The 26,766-nt window shown below is 40.5% G+C and overlaps 1 protein-coding gene across 11 annotated transcripts in view; it reads left to right on the top strand.

The window, feature by feature from the left end:
* ntng1a (netrin g1a) overlaps positions 1-24,952 on the top strand; it is a 118,432-nt gene extending 93,480 nt beyond the window's left edge. For 3 of the 11 annotated variants that reach the window (XM_046063721.1, XM_046063714.1, XM_046063784.1), the window contains exons 5-9: positions 5,237-5,263; positions 9,489-9,533; positions 10,622-10,681; positions 17,123-17,257; positions 23,244-24,952. In XM_046063721.1, coding sequence (XP_045919677.1) covers positions 5,237-5,263; positions 9,489-9,533; positions 10,622-10,681; positions 17,123-17,257; positions 23,244-23,500 — 524 coding nt within the window. In that variant the 3' untranslated portion in view covers positions 23,501-24,952. The remainder of the gene's footprint in view (positions 1-5,236; positions 5,264-9,488; positions 9,534-10,621; positions 10,682-17,122; positions 17,258-23,243) is intronic. The other 8 variants (XM_046063726.1, XM_046063730.1, XM_046063735.1 and 5 more) reach the window with 8 other exon arrangements.
* The last annotated feature ends 1,814 nt before the right edge of the window (positions 24,953-26,766 follow it).

Raw genomic sequence — 26,766 nt, 5'->3', positions numbered from 1 at the left:
CTGAAAGAGAGTCAGGTTTGACAGGATTATGTGGGGTTTGCACAAAAATACAGCAAACTGCCTTCAAAAATGTGTTGTTTAAATATGTATTATAGGCGTTCAAATGGTTTAATGAGCCCTGGGTAGCACATTAATACTAATGCATTAGTGTAATCACATTACTTTCCTAATGAAGCACTAATCAAGCGCTAATGTAATCACATTACACATGTGCCAATATATGTATTCCTTCTGGAATTTCAAGAAAATGAAGGCCGTTGTGTTTATTGTTTACCTTAGAATTGCTTGATCAAAAAGAAGGTGTTTAATTTCAGAGTCATTCCTCAGCTTTGAAGGAGAGACTGCTCTGTGTAAAATGTGAGGTTTTTTTTTCATCAGGCTCACAGCTCTACGGTGTATTCAATTGGCACCATGTGTTTATGCATCTACACACCTAAACACGCATGTTGTGCACACATAGCCTCACTTCCAACCCTCTCCCTCTCCCTCACACACAGCACCCACACATTTATGCTTTTACTCCTGTTTATGCAGCTATTTGAATTTCCATTTTAGCCCCCTTCCCTTTCTGTATCTTCTCTGTAAAACTCATCGCCTGTTGTTTTGCATCCTCTCGTTCTGTTGCTCCTTCTGCCCTTCTTCCCCACCACCTTGTTCTTCCTCTTCTTCTTCTGCCTCCGCCTGTTCTCGCTCTATCTCTTGGTTTTGTTTCATGCGCATGTTCTCTCTCTCTCTCTCTCTCTCCCCCACAACACCCCCAACCACCCCAGAGACCAGGCTTGTTTACTCTGTCTTTTCCACATCTTGGCTGCGTGCAGCTGTGACGGTAATCTTTATTTCAAATATTTGTTTCTTCCATCTCCCCACTCCATCGCCCAATGCTGCCACCACCAACGTACACCTCATTCCTTCTCCTGAAATCTTAAACTGCACGTCTTCCAACTTGGCTCCTGGGCACTTTAAGACGTGCCACCTTCAATTCAGATCTACACATTGAGAGCGAGTGAGCAACCCGGGCACTCTGGCGAGGCAAGCTGTAATTTTGCTCCAGAGGAATTCAATCAAGTTGCATGCCGTGTGCTTGTGTTTTGGCAGTCTTTCCGCTACTAACCAGTTAGCAATGCCTGTCACCATCACTGGGTTCTATATAGCCAAAGATAATGATGGATTGCTGTAAAATGATGGCAAACAGGGAAAGTAATTACCAACTTTGCCTGCGGTGGAAATTCAGCAGATAAGCCCGTTTCCAGAGCAGTCCAGTTAGCGCCAAGTCAAACAGGTGAGTCACATTGAAGGTCAAAGCAGAATGGATACTGACAGAAACAATGTAAGGACGCCCACAGTCACACATACATAAACAAACACACACAATCGTACTCCCATGCCAACAACTGAATGTGCTCTTGATAGTTAAAGGTAGGAACCATATGGCAAATTTGAAATCCTCTTTTTTTTTTGACAGATTAGCTTGTTCAGTGAGGATGTATGCCAAAGATTTAAAACCCATAGATCCATGAGAGAACATTTTATTATTGGTTTCTGATAATCCATTAGGAAGGTTTCAGTGATGGTCTTGGATGGATGACAAAATAATTGGAACTGAACCAGTGAAGGATGAACATCAAGCACTGGGACTTGTAACCACACAGCTCTGTGAAGTGAGAATGAGTTGATGCCCCACATGACTCAGGATCTGTACTGTATTTTAATGCCACATTTGTGTGTCTTATGTGGGTGTGTGTGCGTGTGTTTAATTTTTTATATCTCAGTGGGGACATTGACCTGAATGTACACCAACCCAGCGTGTCCCCTTGGGGACAAACTCTGAGGTCCCCACGGGTAGAGGTTGCTTTTTAAGGGTTAAGACGTGGTTTCAGGGATCAGCTTACAATTAGGTAAAGGTTAGGGTTAGGTGCTAGGGAACGCATTATGTCAAGGAGATGTGTGTGTGTGTGTGTGTGTGTTCCTGCAGGATGGTAGTCAATTTCACTAATCATTACGGGACTGGGACGGGACAAGAAAAAAAGTCAACAGGAGCGACAGCCTGGAATCATACACTGTGTTCTGGGGGCCCCACATGCAACAGAACACAGTGTATGATTCCATGTTCAGTGAATGGTACGCCCCTCTGAGATCACGTTCACCACCCAGTGGCTGGCCACCATGATCCCTGCACAACTCATGAAAATCAATGGAGCACGCCGTCAACATAAGCAGCTCCTAATGCTCTTCCTGTGCGATAGGACAAAATTAGATTGCAGCCGTGCCCCATAATGGCGGGGCCAGGCAGGTGAAGGGGATTGGAAATGACGCTGATTGTAAATTAATCGAATGACCCGACATGGGATCCTGAACATCTGCTTGAACCCCACAGGTTGTTCATAAAGTGGCGAATAATTGCCCTGACAGGCCATTCGTGTTCCGGATCATGACCTGGAAGAAAAGGTTATTTGGTCCCGAACTAGACAAGCTGACAAAGTGTAATTTGTCGAATGAGAAGTCATTTTGACTACTCAAACATTTTATTGCATAGGAAAATGTTTTGCATCATAAATAGAGGAAGATCAACACCTCATAGGCTAAATCATTTTTAAACTACAGCTATTTTATGTATAGTTAACACATTGGTGTAATGGGTTCAACATTTGTCACATATACGTGCACGCCCTTCCAGTACATCAGGATAGCTGATGTGTCTTTGACATTTAGCAGACACCCAACAGCAGTCATGTACAGTTGGTGCAGCGCAGTACTTTGTAATTTTTTATATATATATATAAACACTTTTATAAAGAATATTCACTCTGCTCAACGTTTGGTGATGCACAAGTCACCTCTCTCTGGTTATATATTTATATCCCCTCTCCATTTAATATAGTGGATCCCCTGAAAATTTTCCAGACTAGATTTCGATAATGCGTATTATTGCTCAGTCAGCTACTTTAACCAGGCCCTTTTTAGCACTGCGTTATTTTTTGTTTATTTAGTTTTTTGTCTCACATTTCACCTACAGAGCTAAAACACTTGCAGTCTCACATTTTTGACTTTCTGAATCTATGGAGGAACCTTGTATAATGCATGTTTGGCTCAGTGATGTATGCATAAATAAAGTTTGCAGTAGCCGACATGTGTTAATAGATAATGGTGTCCATATCTGACATAATTATGCTTACTGATTGTTTACACACATTACATATATATATATATATATATATATACATATATATATATATATATATATATATATATATATATATAAATAGCTGGCTATTTAAACAATGCCATGCTAAAAGGCCGAGACTAAACCTGCATGTCCCAGGCAAAAAGTCAGCATCCTCAACAGTTGATGATCCATGTATCAGACAATAGAAATAAAGATACAGCATTAGCCTTGTGTTGTAGTTTTGAGAGCTAGTGTTAGTCTTTGTTTAATGTTTATGATAAGGAAAAGTGTAACCCTCTCTGTAAAAGTATTTCTCTTACTAGCCGCACACTTGAGGCAGCTGTTATCGTTGCTAAGCTAAGACAGGACAATTGTTTGGGGCAGATGCTTAACAAACAGTCCATTACATATTACATAGATGAATTTAAATCACACATTTATTTAGAATGATATTTAGTTTCCACAATTTCATAGAGTTGTGACACTCTCAGAACCAGTGCTGTCTAATCAAACTGTACTTTGCGAAAACAGTGATTGTGATTGTCATTGCTCCTGTCCTTCCAGTCTCCTGGTTAGCATCTGCCCACCCCCTTGAGGTCTGACACCCATTACGCTCCACCTCCATATGTCAGCATAGCCTCCTGCACTTCACAGCTCTCAGACAGGTCACAGATTTGGCTCCTAAATACAGCTTGCAGGCAGAGATCAGAGGAAGAGTGATTGAATGACAGGAGTTTGATCAAAGTCCGCAAACACAAACACACGCACACACTCAGGAAATCCTCATGTTTCCTTGGAGATATTTCGTGACGGCTCCATTAGATGAAAGGCCCCACCAAAAAAATCCTGCACAGATGCCTCCTTGCCTCCTCAGCTTCCTCAGCCGTAGGTGTAGTGGTGAGCGGCTGACACGAGAGATGTGAGCTAGAGAGGAAGAAAGCACTCTTTTTATTTCATTCCTCCTTCTCTAGTTTACGTGGGCGCATTTCTCCAAATGCCCAGCATGCTTCCCCTTCCCATGGTGAGGGGGTTGTTTGTTTTTGTGGGCAGACTGCCTTATTGAGGGCAGGGTGTAGAACGGATGGGAGGGAGGGCCTCCGTTCAAACGGATGATTAGAAAAACTGGAGATGGCGTCCATGTCCTGAAAGCAAATTCCTTTGAAAACAAATGCCGACCCAAAATACTCACCAGTTTGTTCAGGATACAGATGGTTCATGGTGTCTGAAACAGCCACGAGTGTGAATTCATATTCACAGGCTAATTAATACCCAAAACAAGATGTCGGTGGATGGTTCAGATGGCGAAATGGTTGGCGCAACAAGCCTGGCGATGTCCTAGTGTGGGAGAGATCTGGTCACCATGGGGATGAGACAGACTGTATTATCTGCTCAGTGGCTGTCTGGCACAAGGGATTGCTTGATGGAGGGATGGATAGGCATGCAGCAGGATAAGACATGTCTTCCTTTGGCGTCAGAGGCAGAGTTTGCCATCTATGACGTCCTTTGATATGTAGAGTGTGATTGTGTGTCTGTGTGCATGAGAATTCTGCCTTACGCGTCTTGGGCGACATCTTTTCCTAAAGCAGTATTCAACATTTGAACTTTAAAATAACTCAAATATTACAGTCTCTTACAACAATGAGCCTGTCGTATTCACTGAAACCGTTTTTTCACTGATGTTGGGACACTTTCAGGTGTGTGCCTCATTGCTGTGGGAGAGGGCAGCCATGACCTTTTCTGGCACTACCAACAACAGGGACATCAAAGCAGAAATAATGGAGGGAACCAGAAGAAACCAAAAAAAAACAAACAGTGAAGCTAAACGTGCAGTAGACAATACATTCAAATCATGGTGAAGAGTAGCATTGCTTTAGATGTGTGTGTGTCATTTTAAGTGTATGCAGCTCATCAAGATGAATCATGAGTCTTGGGGTGGGAACTCAGTCAACTGTGAGAGAGGATGGCAGGACTAACAATGTACTTCCTAGTCTCAAGAAGAAATGTTGTAGTTGTGCCTTAAAGACAATTGTATGCCTTAATTTAAATTGTTCTTTTTCTCTTTCTCTTTTGCAGGTATTCCGAATAACATTGGTCCAGTTAGTAAGTAAACAGTTACATAGGAACTATATGAATGCTTGATGCTTTGCTTTGCCTATTGTGCCACCGTTTACCATACAACCCTGAACTTGGTGCCAAGTGTTCATTTCTGATTCCTACCTACGAATGATCACTCAACAATTGTTGACCGGGTGGGGGATAAGCAATTACTGGGGGCTATATTGTCATGATATGGGCATATTAATTTACTTTTTCCAGACTCAACTCAACTAGATAACACTTGCCTGACTCTGCATGCAGAATGTCATTTGTTGTTTTTTTCCCCCTCTTTCCCATACATTATAAATAAATGGCATCTAGACTTTATTAAAGTGCCAAGACCTCTCTGGCAGTATAAAGTCACAGGAGGTCATTTTAATATAAGCCGCAAGCACCTCAGCTGGTATTATCTTCGTCAACCAGTAGCCCCTCAGGAGGGCGAGGAAGAAGAGAGGTGCCGTGTCTCAAGTTACCGCTGCCTGAAAGGCTGTGTGATGCAGGAACCATAGGACTGTATTGAACAAGTCAAAGTGCATTCACAGCTTGGCTCACTTCTCTGTTATCTTTCTTCTCATTGCCCTGCTCTTAGAGAGTATCTTCTGTTCCAGCAAATTGATTAGCAAATTGCCCCCTCCCTGTCCTCTGACACAAAGACACATGCACGTTTTTGATAAATTGACCACAATAATCAACTTACCTGTTAAATGATGATATAGACAGCAGAAATTAAAGGCATCTATACTGTTGCTGCAGTATTGTTGGCTCTGGTGCTCCATGCTAACACTTGAGCATACACTAGAATGAGTGATGAAATCAATTAACTTCATCTAAAGACACAAAGACATCCAACAACTGACCTTTAGTAGTAAGATGCTTTTATGAAATTATCTGTGGATTTAGATATATATTTAAAAGAAAAGATACATTATAAAGTCTGTATCCTTTCAGTTTCTGTGGTTTTTACCAATCCCATATACACATATAAAAATTCAACTTTAAGGAGTTTTTGACTGTCTGAGAAATACAGGTATTTACTCTCTTGCTGAGAGTTAGAGGATGACGATGCCCCTCTCACAGCTGTCCCTTAAATATGAAGCTATAATCAGAAAACAGCTTAGCTTAGGACAATGACTTGAAGCAGGGGAAATTTCTGAACTGGCTCTGTTCAAAGGTAAAATAAACAATCACATCAACACCTCTAAAAGCTCCCTAATTAACACATTATATTGTTTAGTCAATAGAAAAACTTGTGTGTAAAAAGGGCCAGGCTAGCTGTTTCCCTCTGCTAGGTTAAGCTAACTGTCTCTTGGCTCAGCTTTCATCAGTTATCTTACACTCAGCAAAAAAGGGAAAATTCACAAATGTATTTTTAAGCTCTGAGTTCCATATGTTCCATATAATGCTTGCGGCTTAATTTCACTCAATATCTAGTTAATGCCCAAGTATCACCAAGCCCAGGTTATATGTAAGGGACACATGGACGACACATGCACGCTTGTCTTGTTTTCATCATTTGAGGGCTAAGATGATTGCTGGGCAATTTTCCCAAAACGTGCTGTGTGAGACACAGGGTGAAAACAGAATGTTCCCAGGTGGTTTTTAATCAGGCTTTGAGTGGTAGCTTACACAGGAAGTCAACAGTGGTTGTAAAGTCTGATGCTACGTCAAGAGTCAGAAATGGACAGGTGGCCAAGAAGACCAAACCAACCCCCTCCCAATCTTCCACTGCATGCCTCCCTGACACCTTAGAAATGATACTTCCACTACAGCATGGCCTGAGACCTTAGTGTGTGTGTGTGTGTGTGTGTGTGTGTGCGTGTGTGTGTGTGTGTGTGTGCATGCTCTTCATACATGCTGTATATACATGCATACATATTCACATAAGTCCTCTCTGTCCCATCCTAATGCCAGGCCAGACCATGTCCAAAGGCTGTCCTCAAATCCTTTACAGGGAGAGTGTGCATGCTGATAAGCGTGTGCGTGCGTGCGTACGTGCGTGCATGCGTGCGTGCGTACGTGCGTGCGTGCGTGCGGGGGGTGGGTGGGGTAGGCTTTGTGATATACAAAGCACACTGACAAACCAAAGTCTTCAATTCTCACCCAGATTGGCCCACAGGGATTTAGAGTTCTCACGGCTGTCCTGTCACAGCAGCCTCCCACAGAACAGGCAAAGCTCTAAAAAACTGAACACATGGAAGAGGATGAGGCTGTTTTCAGTGCAAACACAAACCACTGTTATGTCTGCGTTATTAATAAAGTAAGAATTGAGTGGACAAGGTTAGGATGTCCTTGGGGTTGTCAAACAGACTAGAAGCAGCGCTATTGTGGAAAAAGAAAGAAAGCGCTGCACTTTTCATGTTGTTGTTTGAAGGTAATTGAATTCCTTATTGACTTTTCTCAATTCTATTTCAAGTTTATTAAGCCAGGCAGAATTGCCTAATGCGGACCATTAAAATAAAATTAATATTTAAAAAAACAATTCTGGCTCTGCAAGATTGCATTTCATTATGGGTATGGCATTGATTAAAATCCGTCACCACTCATTTAGCTTGCCATACCTGAATATTCCCCATAACAAAATAATTAATGGAACCCAGATGTGTGTTACATCCAATCAATTGCCAACACAGAATAACTAAAAATGAACTTACGTTACCAATTAGACGTTATAGATCCGGAGAGTGTGGTTTGCTCATGTGTGTTGCATTTTTTATCAAATTATTCATACTTTGTGTTGTCATCATAGATTAATTGTTCATGTCCTCACAAGTCAGTTTTGTTTTTGAGCAAACAGTTTCACTGCTAAATGCCTAACAAAGGAAATCAACTCAGATAAAGAACAAGGCTCTTGACAATTTAGTAGATATAAGACCTGAGTTTCAGTGTTGACGTGGCGTACCCTTTTTCTCAAACTCTTTATTCGCTAATCTGTCATTTCAAAGAGCCTCTCATCGAGTGACTCAAGTGACTTTAACCCACTGGAGATGTCGCACTCATCACCGATGCCAGAATCCCCAAGCAGGATCAATTGTGAAACATTTTTTGGGGTGATAAAAAATGAAAGATAAGGATGAGACAGGAGATACAGCATGATAGTCTTTTGTTCAAGCTGTTTTCAAATCAATGACTGGTTATGTTAGGGGGGTTTAAAAGTGATTGCTACAGTGTGTAGAGATGCCATGGGGCAGTGGATAAGACACGTGCCTCTGATGTGAGGGAGCTGGGTTCAATTCCCTCTGTGACACTTCCTTCAATGTGTCCCTGAGCAAAACACTTAAATCCTAGTTGCTACAGAGGAGTGCGACCTCTGATATACATAGCAAGTCGCTTTGGATAAAAGTGTCAGCTAAAAGAATGAATAAATAAATAAATGCCAAGCTCAATGCAATAAAAAAAAGTTTGAAACAATTGTTCCATGTGAAAAAGGCATTTCTAAAATGATTCAGCCTTTTGAACAGCAGTCATATTCTCTATTCGCACATTGGGTAATGGGCATCTTGCCAAGGCACCACTGGACATTAATTACGCAAGATTGCATGATTCATGGAGTCAATAGCAAAAGGACAGCAAGATCAAGTGAAGAGACTAAGGGGCACGATGAGGAAACTTATCCGTATTCCTCCCTTTGCTTGAGTCCTCTCCATTTCCAACCGCAAAGTATTTCCTTGACACGGAAATACGGACTTGTATGTAATTATGAGGTTTTGCTACCCACAGCAGTCCGTCATTCCAAGTCCCAACACCTGCCATTATTTATTCATTGTTATTCTTCCACCAGAAATACACTGTAATTAGATATTGATTACATAGTCGATGTGATGAATTAAACAAAATGCCCCCTAACGTCTTAATTGGCTATACATAGTTTAGACTCGCTTGCATAAATCATGACTAAGTTTTATCTTTTTTCAGTTTTTCACTCATCATTGCCATTGCCATAAACATACACATACACAGCAAGCCCATGGCAGTCACAGAAATTACATACAACGTCTCTCCAATGTCCTTAATGGGTCTTTGGATGCATTCTCTTTGCTCGTCCATGTCAGCCCTGCCCTTTTGTACAGTATTTGCTGTTTTCTGATTTACTGGTTTGAGTCATGCTGGACATGTTCTTGTCTCCAGTTGTGTGTGTCCACTACCACGTAGTCCCCCCCTCTAGACTATCTGTAAAGTGCATCACACAAGTGCACATTAATAACTCCTGGTTTCTCTCAATTGCACGCAGTTCGGCCGAATGTCTCATCCCTAGGTGTCGCTAACCGAAAAGAAGGTAGGCATCTAAGAATATGCAATAATTATGTTTTTTCACAGATCAATTTACCTCGGGGTGTTTATATAGTAAGCAAAATATGACTCTTTGGTAGCTAAGAGTATTTGTGGGTAGTATCTTCCCCTTTCCAATCTCCTTACAAACAAAAAAACATCCTCAGTCTGCTTGCCTTGCTCATGATAAAGGTTTTTGGCTCCTTCAGTGGAGGCTTGGGTATTCGTGGAGCCCTCATGTTGCAACATGCTGCGGTGCCGTACATTATCCTCTCAAACACTCATTGTGTGCACTGTACATTTATACATACGCAGTCGATTTTAATTAGGTGCAGAGCTTCCAGGGAATCTCAGTCCGATGTTAGCGTATCAGGAAGAAAAGCAGGAGAGGTTTCACGGTGTTTTTTTATGCAGATTGATGTTAGGCTTATCTCAGCTTAATCCATCGTGCAGATTTAATGCGCAGCCACCTCGCAAACAACCAGCCCATAACCACTTAGCTCTTCGTTTCCATGACTGCAGCCAAGCGCACACGGTGTATGTGTCAAGGGCTTATGTCACCCAGTACAATGGCAGAGGCTGGGCCTATTATTTCTTTTTCCCACTGTTTGTTTCATGACCGGAAAGGATCCGAGGGATTGATGTGTTCACTGCTAGCCAGTTTCCTTACCCACGCTGCTGTGCACAAATTTATAGGGTAAAAATTCTCGTCTGGCCTTCAGTTGAGGTGGAGAGTAGTTTGTCAGGGGATAGTAGTCTGTCTGGGGAAACATACACACAGACTTTTGAATTATACAAAGCACTTGTTAATGAAACGAAGCATAAAAGAGAGACCATAATATTTGAATTGTTCACCATCTAAGGCATTTGTAACAGATGCTGCTACATGCAGCCAACTTCACTTGGCAATGTCACTCTTTATTTCCCAATGCCATCATTCATCATTATTGCGTATGTTTCTTTTTTTTTACTGTTATATTTAATATTAAGCATGATGCTTAGCATTCTTAATTCTCTGACATTACATGTTTATTGTTTAATTGCAATATCATGGGGGTTTTTTTGTTTGTTTGTTTCTTCTTTTAACTTGTCTAGTAGCTCCTCAAGTTGCATTGTCCACTGCCCCTTCTGTCCACGTTGCAAACAGCAAGCGAGGTAGGAGCTCTGGAATTCATACATTGCCCCTCCCCATTCTACCCCCAGATGACACCCACGTCTTCTCACTGTATGAACTGATGTGTCTGTTTAACTGTAAGCCCCCTAACCTTTGCAGCACTAACCCAATGCTGGAGCACTCTGTATCCATATCTCCAGCCCAGTGCTGGACTGATGGCTTTCACTATACAGAGCACATTGAGGATTCATTGGTCAATGGAATCATTTCTAAGCACTCTAAATGTCCCTTGGAATCATGTCTTTTTCCGTGCAAATAAAGTGGGTGGGTGAGACTACAACTATTTTGGGGGAACATGTTTCCAAGACCCAAGACTTTTTATTCCCCATGCGTGCATGATTTATGACCTTAGCCTATTTCTGGAAAGGAGAGATTATTTATCTTCTGAGAGTATGTCTGCGACAGTAGGGTATCTAATGTAGAAGATCTTAGCTTACACTCAAACAAGACTTTCTGTTTTAGGTGAAAGCTAGAGTGGACTAGACTTGTTTCTCCGTCATTTCTAAGCCTTGTCAGGTTGTTAGCTGCCGGACAGAGAGACCTGACCTCAATACAGATCCTTAATAACCACAATCCCTTGGACCAACCCCCCCCCCCCTCCTGGATCTGTGACTGGGCTTTCTGTTCAGGCAGCTGCCAGTGAGGCTTAAGGGTCACATCTGTCTGCGCTGTGACACATGGTGTCAGTGGTCACTCAGCGTGGCAGACTGATCCTCAGTTGGAGAGAGATGAAGTGGGGCTGCACCCCTCCCATCCCAAACCCCTAGGGCCAGGGCTGCCAGTGAGTATCATAGACTGCAGCATGAGGTTTTGCAGCCCAGCGACAACTCCATATATCTAATTTAGCATGATATAACACTGCATAGCAGGCAATGACACACTCTCTCCGAGCTGCACCTCACCATACGCTCACTTGCCTTATTGACTGATTTCTGAAGACAGTACAAGTTGGATTGTAATAAGTCTCTAAAAAACAACTACCCAGCCACTTTAGAAATGTTTGTCGGATGAGTAAAGGATTTGGAATTCATCATGTATTGGATTACAAAGGGTTGTTATATGAAGCTTGAAGATTAGGAGTTTCATCCTGTTCCATCAAACCAGACTGACCATGACATTCAACAGATCAATTAGACAAAAATCTAAAAACTCCCCAACACCATTCCCTGAGTTGAAAGATCCATTTCATTCATGGTTTGCCTTAAGCTGTGTGGTGTTCCCGATGTGACCGTGTCTCTGTGCCATCATTTTGGAGCCCTCCTCGCCTCGTGTTGTGGTGTGCTTGAAGTGATGTGACCTCTTTGAATCCTACTAACGCCGTGCTTTTTTGTGTGATGTCTTTTTCTAACTCTGGCTGTGCCCATGCCAGGCTAATGCCAGAGTTACCCCTCCCTCCCATCACAACATTTCCTTCTCCACCCTCACAACGCAGTCTCCATTTTTAACCTTGCATGCCATGGCGCCTCGCTCAAGTTCTTGCTAACCCCACCGCCGTAGCACTAGCAGCAACACCAGCAATTCCAACACTCCGTACCGCGTCTCTCCCTTTCTTTCTCTTTCTCTGTTCTCTTCCCTTCACACTTCCTCTCTCTTTGCAAGACTGCGAATGCTTCGGCCACTCCAACCGATGCAGCTACATCGAGCTGCTAAACACCGTCATTTGCGTGAGCTGTAAGCACAACACTAGGGGCCAGCACTGCCAGCTATGCAAGCTGGGCTACTACCGCAATGCCTCGGCAGAACTGGACGATGAAAATGTGTGCATAGGTCAGTCCCCCACTCAGCCCCTTTCACGGCCACCCTGCTTTCACACAAACCTCACCTCCTGTCTTTGACTCGTCACCACCAGAGAAAGTGCCATCTTTCTCCCCCGCTGCTTCATCATCCATTCACCCTCCTGCCTCCATGTCTATCAGTGGTCTCTACATCTTCCTCTTTTGCTTCTTCTGCTTTTATACAACAATGTCACTCATTTAAGTCCTTGTCAGATTTGGGCCTAAACTGACATTAAATTTGGGCATTGGAAATAAAATTTGGCATTTAAAACAAAACTGTAAGTGAGAAAGGAAACACTGGAACTGAAATTATTTTTTGATTTGTTTTTTTGCATTCATTGGTTTTTCAATGACAATCTTCTGTTTTTTTCTTCATGTACTTTTTTCAGTGACAGGTTTTTTTATGCCGTCAGGTTTCAGTGTCACTGGTTTTCACTTTCAACTTTCTGTCCCCATTTTTTCATAGAGAGGAGGGATTTAATGGGAGGAGCAAGGAGAGTGTGATTTAATATTGTCTACAAACTAAAGAGATAATGTCACACTTCCTGAATCAGCCTTCCTCTCGTCCATAGATGTTTCTCACATAGAATCGGGCTGGTTTAAAGTAAATTTTGACTGATGTTATGCTGGTCTGGCAGAGGTCCCTTGGAACAAGCACTAAATGTTAGCTAGTATATGACAAAGTTAATGTTAGGCTAGCTAACATTAGGGTCCATGTGAACAAACAACAACAGAGATAAACAGACTTACTTACGGTTTGGGAGTTCCAGGTGAACTCATGAAAGCCATTTCAGGGCATTAACGCATCAAGCCAGCCATGTTTTAATACAGTTTTATCACTTGTCCTGCTCACTCAGAAATATTAACATATAATCTCCAATATTATTAGGAATTATGTTCCATTAGTGCAACCAATCACATCATGAGTGATAGAGATAATTATTCATTGATCCTACATGTCTTTATTTTTTAAATTGAGATTGATACACATTATGTGCAATAAACATTTTAGTGGAATTGCTCTAACAAACACACAAAACAAAGCTGTCTTGTGTACACAGAATTACAGTTTTATTACAGGGCTTGACGATGGCCCGATGGCCTGGGGCCAGTAAAAAGTTATGTCGGGACGGTTGAACTAGCTACTCACTGGCCCATTGGTATTTAAAAAAAATAAATCAGAAACTCAGTTCCTGCAGTTGCTTTGCAGCTCATGGCACGCACCATCGTCCAATTCAGATTTGTAGTTACGTGACGAGTGGGTGTCAAATGTTATTTCTCTAATCTCAATCAAGCGGCAACCTCTGGGTGTGAAAGCGAAAACATGCAGACAGAACTTAACACTGCATTCTCTCTAACGGCCAGCAGGGGGCGAGAAGTTGCTACTTCTCAGCTGAATTATTACCTCAGCAAACACTTTAATAATGAGTTTATGGTCTCAGTCGCTAGTTTCAAGTATTCTTCAACACAACATGATGTTCATTGAGTAAATTATGGTCCTTGTGATTGACAGGTCGGTTGCAAAAAAGTTTAACGTTGAGCGCTGTATTAAAAAAGGAAATCAAGAGTTTAAGTTTTATTCTGAGCTGAGGATGACTTGATGCAGTGTAATACGCGCCAGGAGTTTGTTCACCGTTGTTTTTTGCCCCTGACCTGTATTTGAGATCAGCCTTTATTTTTATTGACTACTTATTGAGAAAATATGGTGAGAAATGATTGCTGAGCCGCTCCAAGCACTTACACCTTAACTGCATGAATAGACACATCAAAGTCCAAACAGCAGCTGGCTTCACCATAGTAATCCCCTGACATGACCACACATCTACGGTGATTGCCTCAGGTTTGCGGTGATTCCAGAAAGAGTGATGTTCTCTCATCAGTATGCAGATAATACTTAACCCCTCCCCTCAGATCACTACTCTCCATGTCAAAACAGTGATAGAAAGCTGAAACTGAAAACCAGTGACACAAAAAAAAGTGTAAAAAAAGCAGAAAAATATTTTAATGCATGTAGTTTTAATTTTCTGTAAAACTTTTTTCTATACAAATGTTTCATTGCCAATGTTACCTTTTTCAATTCCAGTTTTGCCTTAAATGTCAAATTTTATATGGATGCCAAAATATAGTCACTGTTCAAGCTCGATAGTCAGAATCAGTGTTTTACGAGGGATGATAGTATTTCAGCTTTAGTTAGACACACAACACCTTGATGCTTACGTGATTTTCACTCATTCCTTGGTATGTTACCTATTTATGGTAGGTATGTTTGCAGACTGATTTTGGGCTTGCTGCTAGCTTTTATTTACTGATGCAGTAATTTACAGTTGGCTTCTAGTGGCAATCTTGTATGTACCTTGTTTCTAGTTTATAGCTTGTATTTATTGATGTTGTTAGTATGTTACAGTTGGTTTCTAGTTGAGGCATAACATGTACCAAGCATTAGAGATGATGAAGAATATAGCATGTGCACAAACTAATGGAAACACCAAAAATGTGACAAAGAAATATAGTAGGATAATCCTCTATGGTCAGCTAATTTTCATCTCGCTCTAGGTATGCTTTTACTAGTGACCACTGTTTCTCTTTGATAATGTAGTTTTCTTTCTGATTTTCTACTCAACTTCCTCCTTGCCACATTAAAGAAATAATTGGGAAATCTGCTTATTTGAGTTAGCCACTCACATGTTTGGACAGTAAATAAGCAGTCAGTTAGCTTAGTTTAGCATAAAAAATAGAAGCAGGGGGCTACATCTCGCACGGCTATCTAAAATTAACAAATATACCTACTAGCACCTCTAAAGCTAATTAACAAGTTAGATCTTGTTTCTTAAAGCTCTAAACAAACATGTAAAGTGTAAAAATCGATGCTGTTTGTAATATTATTGTAAGATTGTAATACCTTCAGACAGAGCAAGGCTAGTTGTTTTCTCGTTTCCAGTCTTGATGCTAAGCTAAATGTCTCCTGGCTTCAGCGACATATAGCGTACATGAGAGTGGTAGCAATCTTCCCATTGAACTCCCAGTTTAATTATTCCTTTAAATAACTGCATAATTTGTGAGCAAGTCATATGTAATTTTACCAATTAAGCATGTAGCTAAGTAATGCTTTTCTTAAACCTGATGCATAAAATCTGTGATAAACACTGAATACCATTGCTTAGTCTCAATAGTATTCAATTTCACATAACTTACCTGCAAAAACAGTGTTCACCTGATTTAGTCATATCAAACTTAAAATGCCATTTTCATCTGGTGTTTCTGTTATTTTGTCCTTGACCTTTATGCAGTCATTCATACACTGCACCATCTTTTTCTTACATGTAAAAATGTGTCAAAATTGCATTTCACATAGTCCTACAGCAATAGTTTGGTTCCCTGTTGGATTATTGAGCTTGCATGTAGAGTGTGAGTTCACAGCGCTCAGTGCCAGGTGCATTTGTGAGTCCTGAGGGGAGAGCCTGACAAGCAACAAGAGTTCTGAGAGAAATGTCGCAGTGAAGTCACACCGCCAGTCAGAGGTGCCACGCAAGTGCATATGTCATATACATGAAATGGCCTCAGGAGTAGCAGCTGAAAACTGTCACAAGTTGTTAAGACTCACCGAGGCGTTGCCTTGTGCCAAACTCGCCATAACCCTGCCCCTCTCTTACTGACTCCGCCGTTTGTCACTTGCCGTCACCTCTCTCCTTTGCCTGACCCCCGGATGTCAATCGGGTGCAGCCACGTGCAGCCAGCACAGCCACAGAAGGTGCGATGTGATGGTCAGGAACTGTCAAAATAGGTGTCACTTTGACTGCAGAGTGCTCCAGTTGCTGTGGAAAGCTGGAAGGTCAGTTGAGCGTAGGACACCAGAGACTTGACAGGTTGTTTTTTTATAGAGAAGGTTTTATAAAGGATATTCAAAATCTTAGTGTGGCTAATTACCATTCTCTTCTGTTAATGATAAAGAAGCATTTGAAGATTATCCCAAAATCTTCCTAAGAAGGCTAATATTAAGTATTTACAGCCTTGTGAAAATTAGGGAGAATTAAAGAACATATTACAACAATGCCCATTTCAATGTACTCTCTGTTCTCTCATTCCGCTAAAACCTTAACATTCACACTTTGTCTGTGTTCCACGCCATTATCTATGTGATACCTGCTCACCACATTTCCTGTCTCCTCTTTCAATCTTTTTCTATCTGTACCTGTATGACTGAATCAGATTTTTCAAAAGCATGTGTAGATTAGGCCATTTTGTTCATCTTAAATCAAAGCTACGGATAACGCTTTGCATATTTGCTCATTGCACGTTGTATACCTTTATCTTATCTACATAACCATAAAATAAATGTTTTAATAATTACAACTATGCTGTAATGAATACAAAATTTTCATGCATCTAGATTCAACTTCATTCTTTTCTCATTCTGTCTCCATTACAGTTGAAATGGTAGCATTTTTTCTGTATGAGTCTTTAAATCTATTCACTTTTTTCTTTTTTTACCAGTTAAAAATAATCAAATGCCTTGTTGTAATAGTTGACCTTACATTTGAGCTCGAGGAATGTGGTCCGCGCTGTGAAAATCCTAGAAGTGTGCTAGGAAGTCAAAGCACCACCCTGTATCCAGCCCTGTGTGTGTATGTGTGTGTCTTGTTTTTCCAGAGTGTAATTGTAATCCCTTTGGCTCAGTCAGTGATCGCTGTAATGGCACAGGATTTTGTATATGTAAGGAGGGCACTACAGGGCCTAAGTGTCAGGAGTGTCTTCCCGGCTATTTGTGGGACGATGGCTGCAAATGTAAGTAGAACCACAAACCTTTCCACGCAGCTCCCGACTGTTCTCCCCCTCCGTTCTGTCTCTCTCTCTCTCTCTCTCTCTCTCTGATTTCTTTTCTTTCTGTGTAATTCCTGAGCATTGGCTGGAAGAATGTGCTGTACGTGCGCAGGATTGCACAGATGCCTTAGCAAATATAGACCTAACCAATAACACGAGCTAACCTAATATAGCCTACTAACTGAACCTGCATTTCACATTTGCTGCGGCTGCGTTAACAATGCAATATCAGCAGGTGCCCTACATGGCTCCAATACAGAAAAAGCAATAGCATGGCAGGATGCATGCTGCTAAGTAACTCAGTTATCCAGCCATGTCCCTCACCAACAAAACAACAGCTGAGTCAATATTGACTGCTTGACAGGCTGCCTGTGATCTGTTTGAGTAGCCATCACCCCCTCGCCAGCCCACAGCAGGACAATGTCATCCAACACTAACATTTTTAATAGAGAATGCAGGTCATTTTGTGTTCCAGCCCATTTATTACTGTCTACCGTTTATATTTCCCCCCGGCCATTTTGCAATGCATGCCCTGTGTAGTCATATTTTTTTCAAATGTCACCAATTTTTCACTGTTTTTTTAAGTCAAACATCACTGACAAACCCACATGAGGTAGCCATAATAAACTACACACCTCATGATGAAGGATTCTAACTCAAAGAACTTTGAGCTACAAAAGCTCCATTGCACACTGTTTATGCTGCATAGTTGTTGACTAATGCGCTTGTAGTTTTGGCACGGAAGATCTGGCCTCTTTGGAGCTCTCTGACTTATCATGTGGACCAGCTAATAATTGGTGCTGATTGGGATTTAATCAACAGTGACCGTTTTTTGTATCACTGTTCTTAACTGCGAATAAGTTACTTCAGATTTGTAGACGTTTACAACAAGGTGTTGGCATCTATTAGCCTACCTCTTGTAGCTCAACATTAATATCTTTTCTAGCTAACAAAGGTGTCCTAAGTAAGACACCTCGACATTGTGATTTTGAGGGATTCATTTCTTGTTGGAGGCCTCTATTTCTTTCTTTGATGTAAGGTGTAAGCAGAGTATAGTTTTATCCTGAACAATGTCAGCATATTGGTGTAAAAGATGGTCTGCTTCCTTCCACACAGAAGTCCGTGAATGTGACCAGTCGTATGAAAACACCCAACTCAGGCACAGCACAATGAATGCACAAAATAAACTTTGAGGATAGATAAATGACTTGGCTTCATCTGGGATAGTTTTTGTGTATTTTCAAAAAAAAGAGATACCCTCTATTAAAGACAAAATGGAGAAAATAAGAGGAACCACTACCAAACTGTTAGTATATTTTCAGTACACTGATTTTTAGCGAGAATATTTCTCTATGTTTAAATGGAACTGGACTTAAATGAGCCTGATAAATGAAGCATCTGTCAAATTGATCTAATGCTCGAGCCAGTTTTGTTTTGTGGCGTTAGATAAGATAGCTGGACAAACAAAGACAATATCGACCCTTTCACAGACTGTTCTGAAAACGCCGTTTGCCGTTGGTGTTCAACAGTCAATGGAGAAATCCATCATCAAAGAGGCAAAGAGACCAGAGTTTTCTCCATTGCAGCCACACAACTTGCTGTGTTTAGTCGGCGGGCTGTTGTAGAGTGAAAAGGGTTTAAATAAAAGACTAAATAAAAACACTTTGTAATGAATATCTAGAATATGGCTAGATGAGATCTTATACCGCAGTGATGACTTTTCTTTCAAAATCAAATTTCAATGTGGTTGTTTTCTATAGTTTCTGAAAATGCCTCTGCATTATCCTTAGTCTCCACCATAAATAAAAGTGTTTTAAAGTCAGCTGCATTATGATTTGAATTCAGCGTAAAATGAATAATCCTTTTATTTTAGTAGTTCCTGAGACAGATGGATGTTCATTAAAATGCACTGTTTTTGACTAATATATTCAGTGTGTATTGTGCGAATACACGCTGTCAGCACGCACATCTGTTTATACAATAGGTAGGGGTGAAGGCATAGGTTGGTATGGCTCACATCCCATGCCATCTTATAACGAATGCATATACAAACTCCGAATTACTGTTGCTGTACAGCACATTCTCAGTATTTCACCAAGTAATGCATCAATGTTTACAAGTATGAAAAGTGAAAAAACAGATGGGAAGTCACACACTGTGAGACAGAGCACAGAATGGATCGGTGGTTTCATTTGTCAGATTAGCTATGAAACTGTGATTAGAAAATCAAACAAACATTATTGCCTGAACTCAACTTCTAAGTCAGCATGCCTCAAACTCTTCCTATAATGAGCCCTAAGAGGTTTATACTGCAAAATTTAAAAATCCATCTTGGGATGCTCTTATAACTTTTATTTACATGAGTGATGTGTGTTCTTTTGTAATTAAATTTAAATTTATTCTGTTGGCAATCCCACTTTCTATTAGTATTTCAGTTACCACGTTTTACTACATTTCCCAAAATGCCTTTGCAGGACACCCAAAGACAGGTGTTCTCTGTGCTGTGCTGTACATGTGCAGAGAGAGGGACAGCAATATTATGTCAGATAGATGGATAGTTTTATTTGGATACTGGTGCATTGGGTTTTACACTACTAAACTGACAGTCGACAACAATGAACGCCCTGACTGCATTGCATTCTGGTCTGCTAAAAGAATTTCTTCACTCCTCTGGCAATAACTTAAAAGCCAGTTTTACACGACAATTAGGAAAATAACTTTAACAGCAAATGGGTCCAAAGTGAAAAATACACATAGCTGTTTTATGGTGAATTTGTTCCACAAAAAGTAATTCCACGACTTAAATAGTTTGAAAACTTTTCAGTTTTGACCTTCCCTTGCTTCCCCACAGCTGCAGTGTTTACGTGCACGGACAAGACTATCTGCATGCAGACTGAAGAATGCAATTAAAACTCAGATCTCTTGTCAAACACATCACAGTCCCAGACAGGCACACCTAGTTCAACGGCCCCCTCTCTAAATATTATCACTCATATCAAAAGCAAACGCTACAAATCTCGTCATTTATTGCCTGTGCTGGCTCTGTTTACATACAGAGAAATGGTTAACTGGTTGACTGAAGAGAGACAAAGGTGCAGAGATCTCACAATAATATTGAACTCAGTTTTTCGGCCTTCAACACAATTGCTCACTCATCTTTAGAACACCCACCTTTATTGTGATAAAAACATAGAACTGTTATTACACGTGTTTTCATAGTTAGAACCTTTTTCCTGGAACAAGGACCAAATAGTACAAGTTCACAGCCCATAATGCCCTTTGTTGACTTTATGTGCCCTCAAGTTTTACTGTCCCCTTCACAATGGTCCAGAAACTTTAATCTCATCTAATTTGTTATTGATGTTCTTTTTAAAAATCAAGCATTAGCATTGCTTAATTAGCAGCCAATGAAGCAACCCCTTTGCCTGCAGGGGTCGTCAATTACCTGAACTTTCCTTAAAAGTCAACTGAACTTGCTATGCAGTGTTGAGCATCATCCAGAATTAAGTTTTAAAGTAGTGGTTCACCTTAAAATGAAAATTTTAACATTTCTATATGACCCCTGCCTTTAAAGATATATCTCTGTCTTTCAAGTTCCAAAAGAAATAATCCATTTTGCCCAGTTCACATGTTGCTGTATTTGGGCTTACCCTAATTTCCGGAAAACAAAACCAACACAACTGAATTCATTCTTTGACATTATGCACTTGTTTGACACTGGAGTCATATTGTTATTTGGCTACCCGCTCAAGCTAGCAATAGATGAATTTAGCTAGTAAGACTGCTGCTAAAAGTTGTTTTCAGATAAAACTTACACAATTCAACCAACGTTTGGAGATTAATATGATAAAATCATATTAATATCATAAAGTTATTTACTTTTGTTATTTTCTGACAAGGTGTCATTGTTGAAAACTAGTCTGCAAGCACATTTGCTGCACACAGCAGCCTAGCTAGCACAGCTTGAGCCTAGCTTCCAGGTCCCTCAGGCTCTAGTATGTTCATGGTTGACCTAGGGTTGGTTTCACTTTGAAAAGGTATGTACACATAATGATACCTTGCACATCATTTCGAGTATTTTTATGATACATTTAGAGCACAGAAAGAATACAAACAAACAACTTATCCTTAGAAAGGAGGGATAGAATGGACAAGATGAAAGGTCATTGTCTAATTAAATGAGTCTCTCCAGAGTCCCGTGTACTGATCATATCAAGGCCTCTTGGTGAAAACATTCTTTAATTAATACACTTGATTGCTCTTCCTTGTCATCTGGGAGGAGACATTTTCATTTCAAGTTTAACTTCCTCATCATAAGGACAAAACCAAGTAAACAAAGGCTTTCCAAAGAAAGAAATTGTTTTGTGTAGCAGTGGTTGTAGTTCTATATATTGATATTCATTACCTTAGTTTCTACTGAGTGGTTGAATTGGTCATGAAATTGATATGTCAGTTGGAAAGAAAAAAAAGACAAAGAGTTCAGATGTCTTATTTGGATCTTGTTGTGCATAGAAATTGGTGAGCTGTGGCCTGAAGCAAAACTTACTGAGCCAAACAGCAGCTCCCTTTTCTCCTGCAAAACAGACGTGGCACAAATAGGATTCTGGAGTCAATGTTTCTTAACAAGCCTCCCATCAAAGCCCAATTTGGCTATTCCTTGGAGACAGCATGCATCCAATGCTGAGTATTAGGAGAGAGGCCTGATATTTGTTATTGTGATATTTATGTACCATAGAGTTCACAGATTGCTCACCACATTGTTTTCCACTCCTATAAAAGACTGAAATGGGCAGAAGTGGCCCCTGTGTTTATCACTGTTTATTTGTCTCTGTTGGTTTATTAGTTTGTGCGGTGCTGCTTTGTTTGCCTCCAGCTTGCTTGACAGCTTGCCTCCACTGGGAATAGAGTGGCCTCAGTGTCCCAGCTCTAAATATACACCAATTTTCACCTGACGTTCAGTTTGTCTAAAGCCAGTGCTGTTTGGGGGAAAGCCTTTCAGGCTTTGAGGAAACTATGGATTTGTGTGCAGTAACATAGCTGATGGGATGGAGCTTTAATCAAGTTTTTTATTAAAGAAATGGAAATGGTTAATAGGGAATTTGCTCACACTAAAGACAGAATCATTTGGTTTACAGGCAAAAGATGAGTTGAAACCGGTTGCCAGGTATCTATAAAGGGGTTTTGTCTAGCTAGATACTGATAATCATTCTTCTTTTTTGTAACCTTTAAAAAGGTGCCATAATGTAACATTACAGGTTATATTCTTAGGAGGAATGTGAAATTTTAGGTAATTTTTTTTAAACTAGGAAAAAGTAGTTACTATATGAAAGGTGTTTTGAAATTCTTGAAAGTTATTCAGATGGCATAATTGCACAAGTAGACCAACGAGACAATACCTGTGAAAATAAATGTATTTTTAGATACTACCACTGTATTTCAATTTTACACATAGTGGCTTTAATGTGTGACTTTACCTTTATGCTAACATTACTAACATGGTATATTTCAGTTGTACCTGATATAATTATGATGCATGCACTCCAGAGTTTGCTTTAAAAATAATATATACTTATATATGTATCAGGGTGTTTTTTGCACTTCCAGTATATGGCATAATGAAATGTTGAAGTACTAGTTCTACATTTTGCTAAATACAAAAAATCTATTCTGAAATAAAATGCGGTAACACTTTACTTGAAGAAAACATTTTGTGAGTTTTTGATTTGTAAGAATCAGAGTATGAGAGAATTCCTGCTTTCCACACAGGTATCATTTATGTATCATCTTAATGGGGCAGTAGATGAGATGAAATACAAATTTTCTAGCATTAATAATGAGTACTGTGAGCACTGTGATGCTTTGGATGTATCACAGTGCATTTCAAGTAAAGTGTCACCCAAAATTCTCTTGCATGTTTTATACTCACTGCTCTCTCCTGTCTTTACATTAGCCCGGGTGTGTGACAACGAGCTCCTGCGCTGCCAAAATGGCGGGGAGTGTGTAAACAATGTCCGCTGCAACTGTCCCTCAGCCTACACGGGCCTACAGTGTGAGAAGCCCCGCTGCGAGACGGAGCTGGGGGGCTGCGGGGGCCCCGATTCGGGCCAGGCCCCCCTGATGGCTCCACCGTCCCCCAGGCTGCTGCTGCTGCTGCTGCTGGGCTCGGCACTGCTGAGAGAGGCCTCCTGCTGGCCTGCCGTGCTCTGAAGAGACCCATGACCTGGTGGGAGTGATCAACTCCCCACCGCCTCCACCTTAACCTTCCCATCCCCCCTTTCAAATAATCAAAAACCATTAAACAAGAACAATCATGAGCTTTCTGGACTGTATTGTACTGAGCTTCTCCGCCGCCAGACTCAATGGACACTCGCGCTGACGATAAAGGGAATGTGCCAGGCAAATGAGTGCAAAAACTCTTCATTTAATTTCAAAGAATATATAGAAATGAAAAAAAACATATACTTCTATGCCAGATATTATTTTAAAAAAAAGTAACTGAGCATTTGCCTAATAAAAGTAAAATGAGCAAAGTCAGACCCCCCTCCCCCTCTAAGCCATACCAGGTACTTGAGCTCCTTCTAGTTTGAGAAGGGATAAGTGAAGATGACAGACTCGTTCACTTCCTCTCTTATTGCCACGGCAACAACAGCTGCGACCAATCAGCTCTCGCACGAGCAGACAGTGGCCGACAATCCCTCCCTGGGATGCTTCTGCGAGTTAATGTTGGCTGAACTGACGCTGAAGAAAACTCAAAGAAGCTGTCCCCGCTGAACGGCAAAGACTGGCCTCTGAAACAATAACCGTTATACTTCAGTACGATGACAAACAAAAAGAGGAGAAAACACAGGAAGCATTCTTTGCTGTCAGTGCTTTGTGGATAGAAGGAAATCTGTCCGGACTACCACTTTGTGACACAAAAACCTTGCCCATGTCGATCCCTCTCTAGCTTTTTGTCTCTCCTTTGAGCTCTATCTCATTCTCCCTCCTGTTCATCCTCCCTCCCTTTCTGTCCTCCAACCCCGAATACCCTCGCCATGCTGCCACTGACCCTGTGCTTTCGTGAACGTTACTCTGTAAACCCTTGTTGGTTGAAAGATTCTTTTGTCCGATGTTAGTGATGCACATGTGTAAGAAGTCCCTTCCCCTCCCCTCCTTTCCTCTCTTGCAAAAAGATACTCCGATTAAGCTGTCTGATTCTTTTTTCTATCTTAGAGCCACCTTGCTCCCTATGATCATGGACAGAGGGTAGTTTTCACCTGAGCAGACGAGAAGTGCATAGAAAACCATCGGTGTATTTGCAAGTTCTTTTCTCGACAGAGCAAACAAAAAAAGAGTCATGTAGTCCTTTTGTATCTTTGCCGAACTGTGATTGAAAAAAGGCAACCTTTAATGTATCTATTTAAGACATCCAAATGCAGAAGCAACTGTTTTTACCGTTTTCTTTCCTTTTGATTTCTATTTCTTTCAATCACTTATTTGTTGATTACTTTTAGTTGTGCAGTTGATTTTCCTTTGTATTGGCAACGTGCTGGCATCAAAGAATATCAGTTTACATATACAGTATTAATAAAGTGTAATAAAATCCCACCAAAGGACATTATAAATGTTTTGTTCTTGCTTTAACACTTGAGAATTTAAGTGAATAAAAGTTTAAAAATGTAACTGTGTTGATGATTTGTTTATCGCAGATAGGTACATGATTTTGTTGTTTTTGAACTGACATGTGACACTTTTTGACATGATAAGATCATGGATGGAAGGAGGGATGTTGTGATTGTGTGTTGTGGCGTTTTAATACTGACAATCTGCCAACCAAGTCCAATACAATACAATGCTTTCATTAAGAGGTCCAAAATTTCTAATAATTTCCAAGACGTTTCCTCAAAAGAACTATCTAATTTGGTACCAATTATAGGGAAGCAAGGGACAGTGTTCAGATGGTACATTTCTAATTAAGTAAATCAAAGAGAGTGATTTAGTCAGTGCACAGCAGGTCAGCTGAACATGCAAAAGTAAATTTGCCTACAGGCACGGTACAATTCAATTTGTATGGAGAATAAAGTTTCCAATGATAAATGAATAAAGTGAATCCTGCTTGGGTTTAAATACAGATCTTCTCTCAAAGGCATCCCTGTTTTCCCTATTATTTATACCAAATGACGTTCTTTCCGGGAAATGGCTTGTTTGAAAATGACAATTCTGCATTCACGTTAAACTATTAATCGTCATACAGGAATTTGGTTGAAATAACTCATCTTTTAATGCAAATACCGCAAAACTTAGAGTCCCAAATAGCCGCCTATCTCCTTTACTGGCCTGGTGTAGGATCACATTTTGACAAATAAATGCAGGTCCCCATTAACGCCTAGAAGTTCTTTGGATGTATAAAACCTCCTAAACCCTGCTTAGATCGTTACAATACAAATATTAACGTTTAAACGTATGATCAATCTGTCGGTAAGGACATGCTACACATCGTTAGATAGGTTAGATTCTCCACAATTCAGTCGTTTAGTTCATGTAACAGAAACAAGGAGCCCCAAAGTCTAATTGTTATAGATTTACCAGAGTAACCTGCATGGTACAAGAGAGGAAAGGAAAAAAAGTGCTGACTGCCATTACCTTTGATGCGCTCGTTAAGTCTGCTCCTTAAGTCCGAATGTGTCAGGTCCTTCATTATTTATATTCCTTTAGTCTGTAAGCGTCCACCGATCAAAAGAATCAAAACAGCTTTTCATAAAAATTAATCAAAGTTGTAAATCCTGTGAGGTCCATCTCTCTCTGTCTTCTAACTTCTCTCATCCTGCTCCGTGTTGTTTTCGTGATGTTACTTCAAAATAAAAGCGCATGTCAGAGCTAGATCAAATGAATGACATGTATTTGATATTATTGGATATGTTTTATACAAGTAATATTCTGTTTGAAATAAATAAATTGTTTCATAGTAGTTTCAGTTTTGTGCAAAAGGAATTAAAGGCCTGTCCCCTGTCCCAACAGTGCAAACTAATAGGAAAATTAAATGTGGACTCTTAAACATCAGATCTCTCTCTTCTAAAGGTGTACTAGTAAATTAACTAATATCGGATTATGATATTGATTTATTTTGTCTTACTGAAACCTGGCTGGGTGATGGAGAATATGTTAGCCTAAATGAATCCACCCCTCCCAGTCATATTAATACTCACATTCCTCGAGACACAGGCCGAGGAGGTGGAGTTGCAGCTATCTTCGACTCTAGCCTACTAATCAGCTCTAAACCTAAACTAAACTATAACTCATTTGAAAGCCTTGTTCTTAGTCTTTCGCACCCAAGTTGGAAATCACTGCAACCAATTCTTTTCGTTATAGTGTACCGAGCACCTGGTCCGTATTCTGAATTCTTATCTGAATTTGCAGAGTTTTTGTCAACTTTAGTCCTTAAAACGGACAAAGTTATTATTGTAGGGGATTTTAATATTCATGTGGACGTTGAG

This window comes from Micropterus dolomieu, linkage group LG01, assembly GCF_021292245.1.
Source record: "Micropterus dolomieu isolate WLL.071019.BEF.003 ecotype Adirondacks linkage group LG01, ASM2129224v1, whole genome shotgun sequence".
NCBI lineage: Eukaryota > Metazoa > Chordata > Actinopteri > Centrarchiformes > Centrarchidae > Micropterus > Micropterus dolomieu.
Note: the sequence above shows the minus strand (reverse complement) of the source record. Positions and strands in the feature narration are given on the sequence as shown.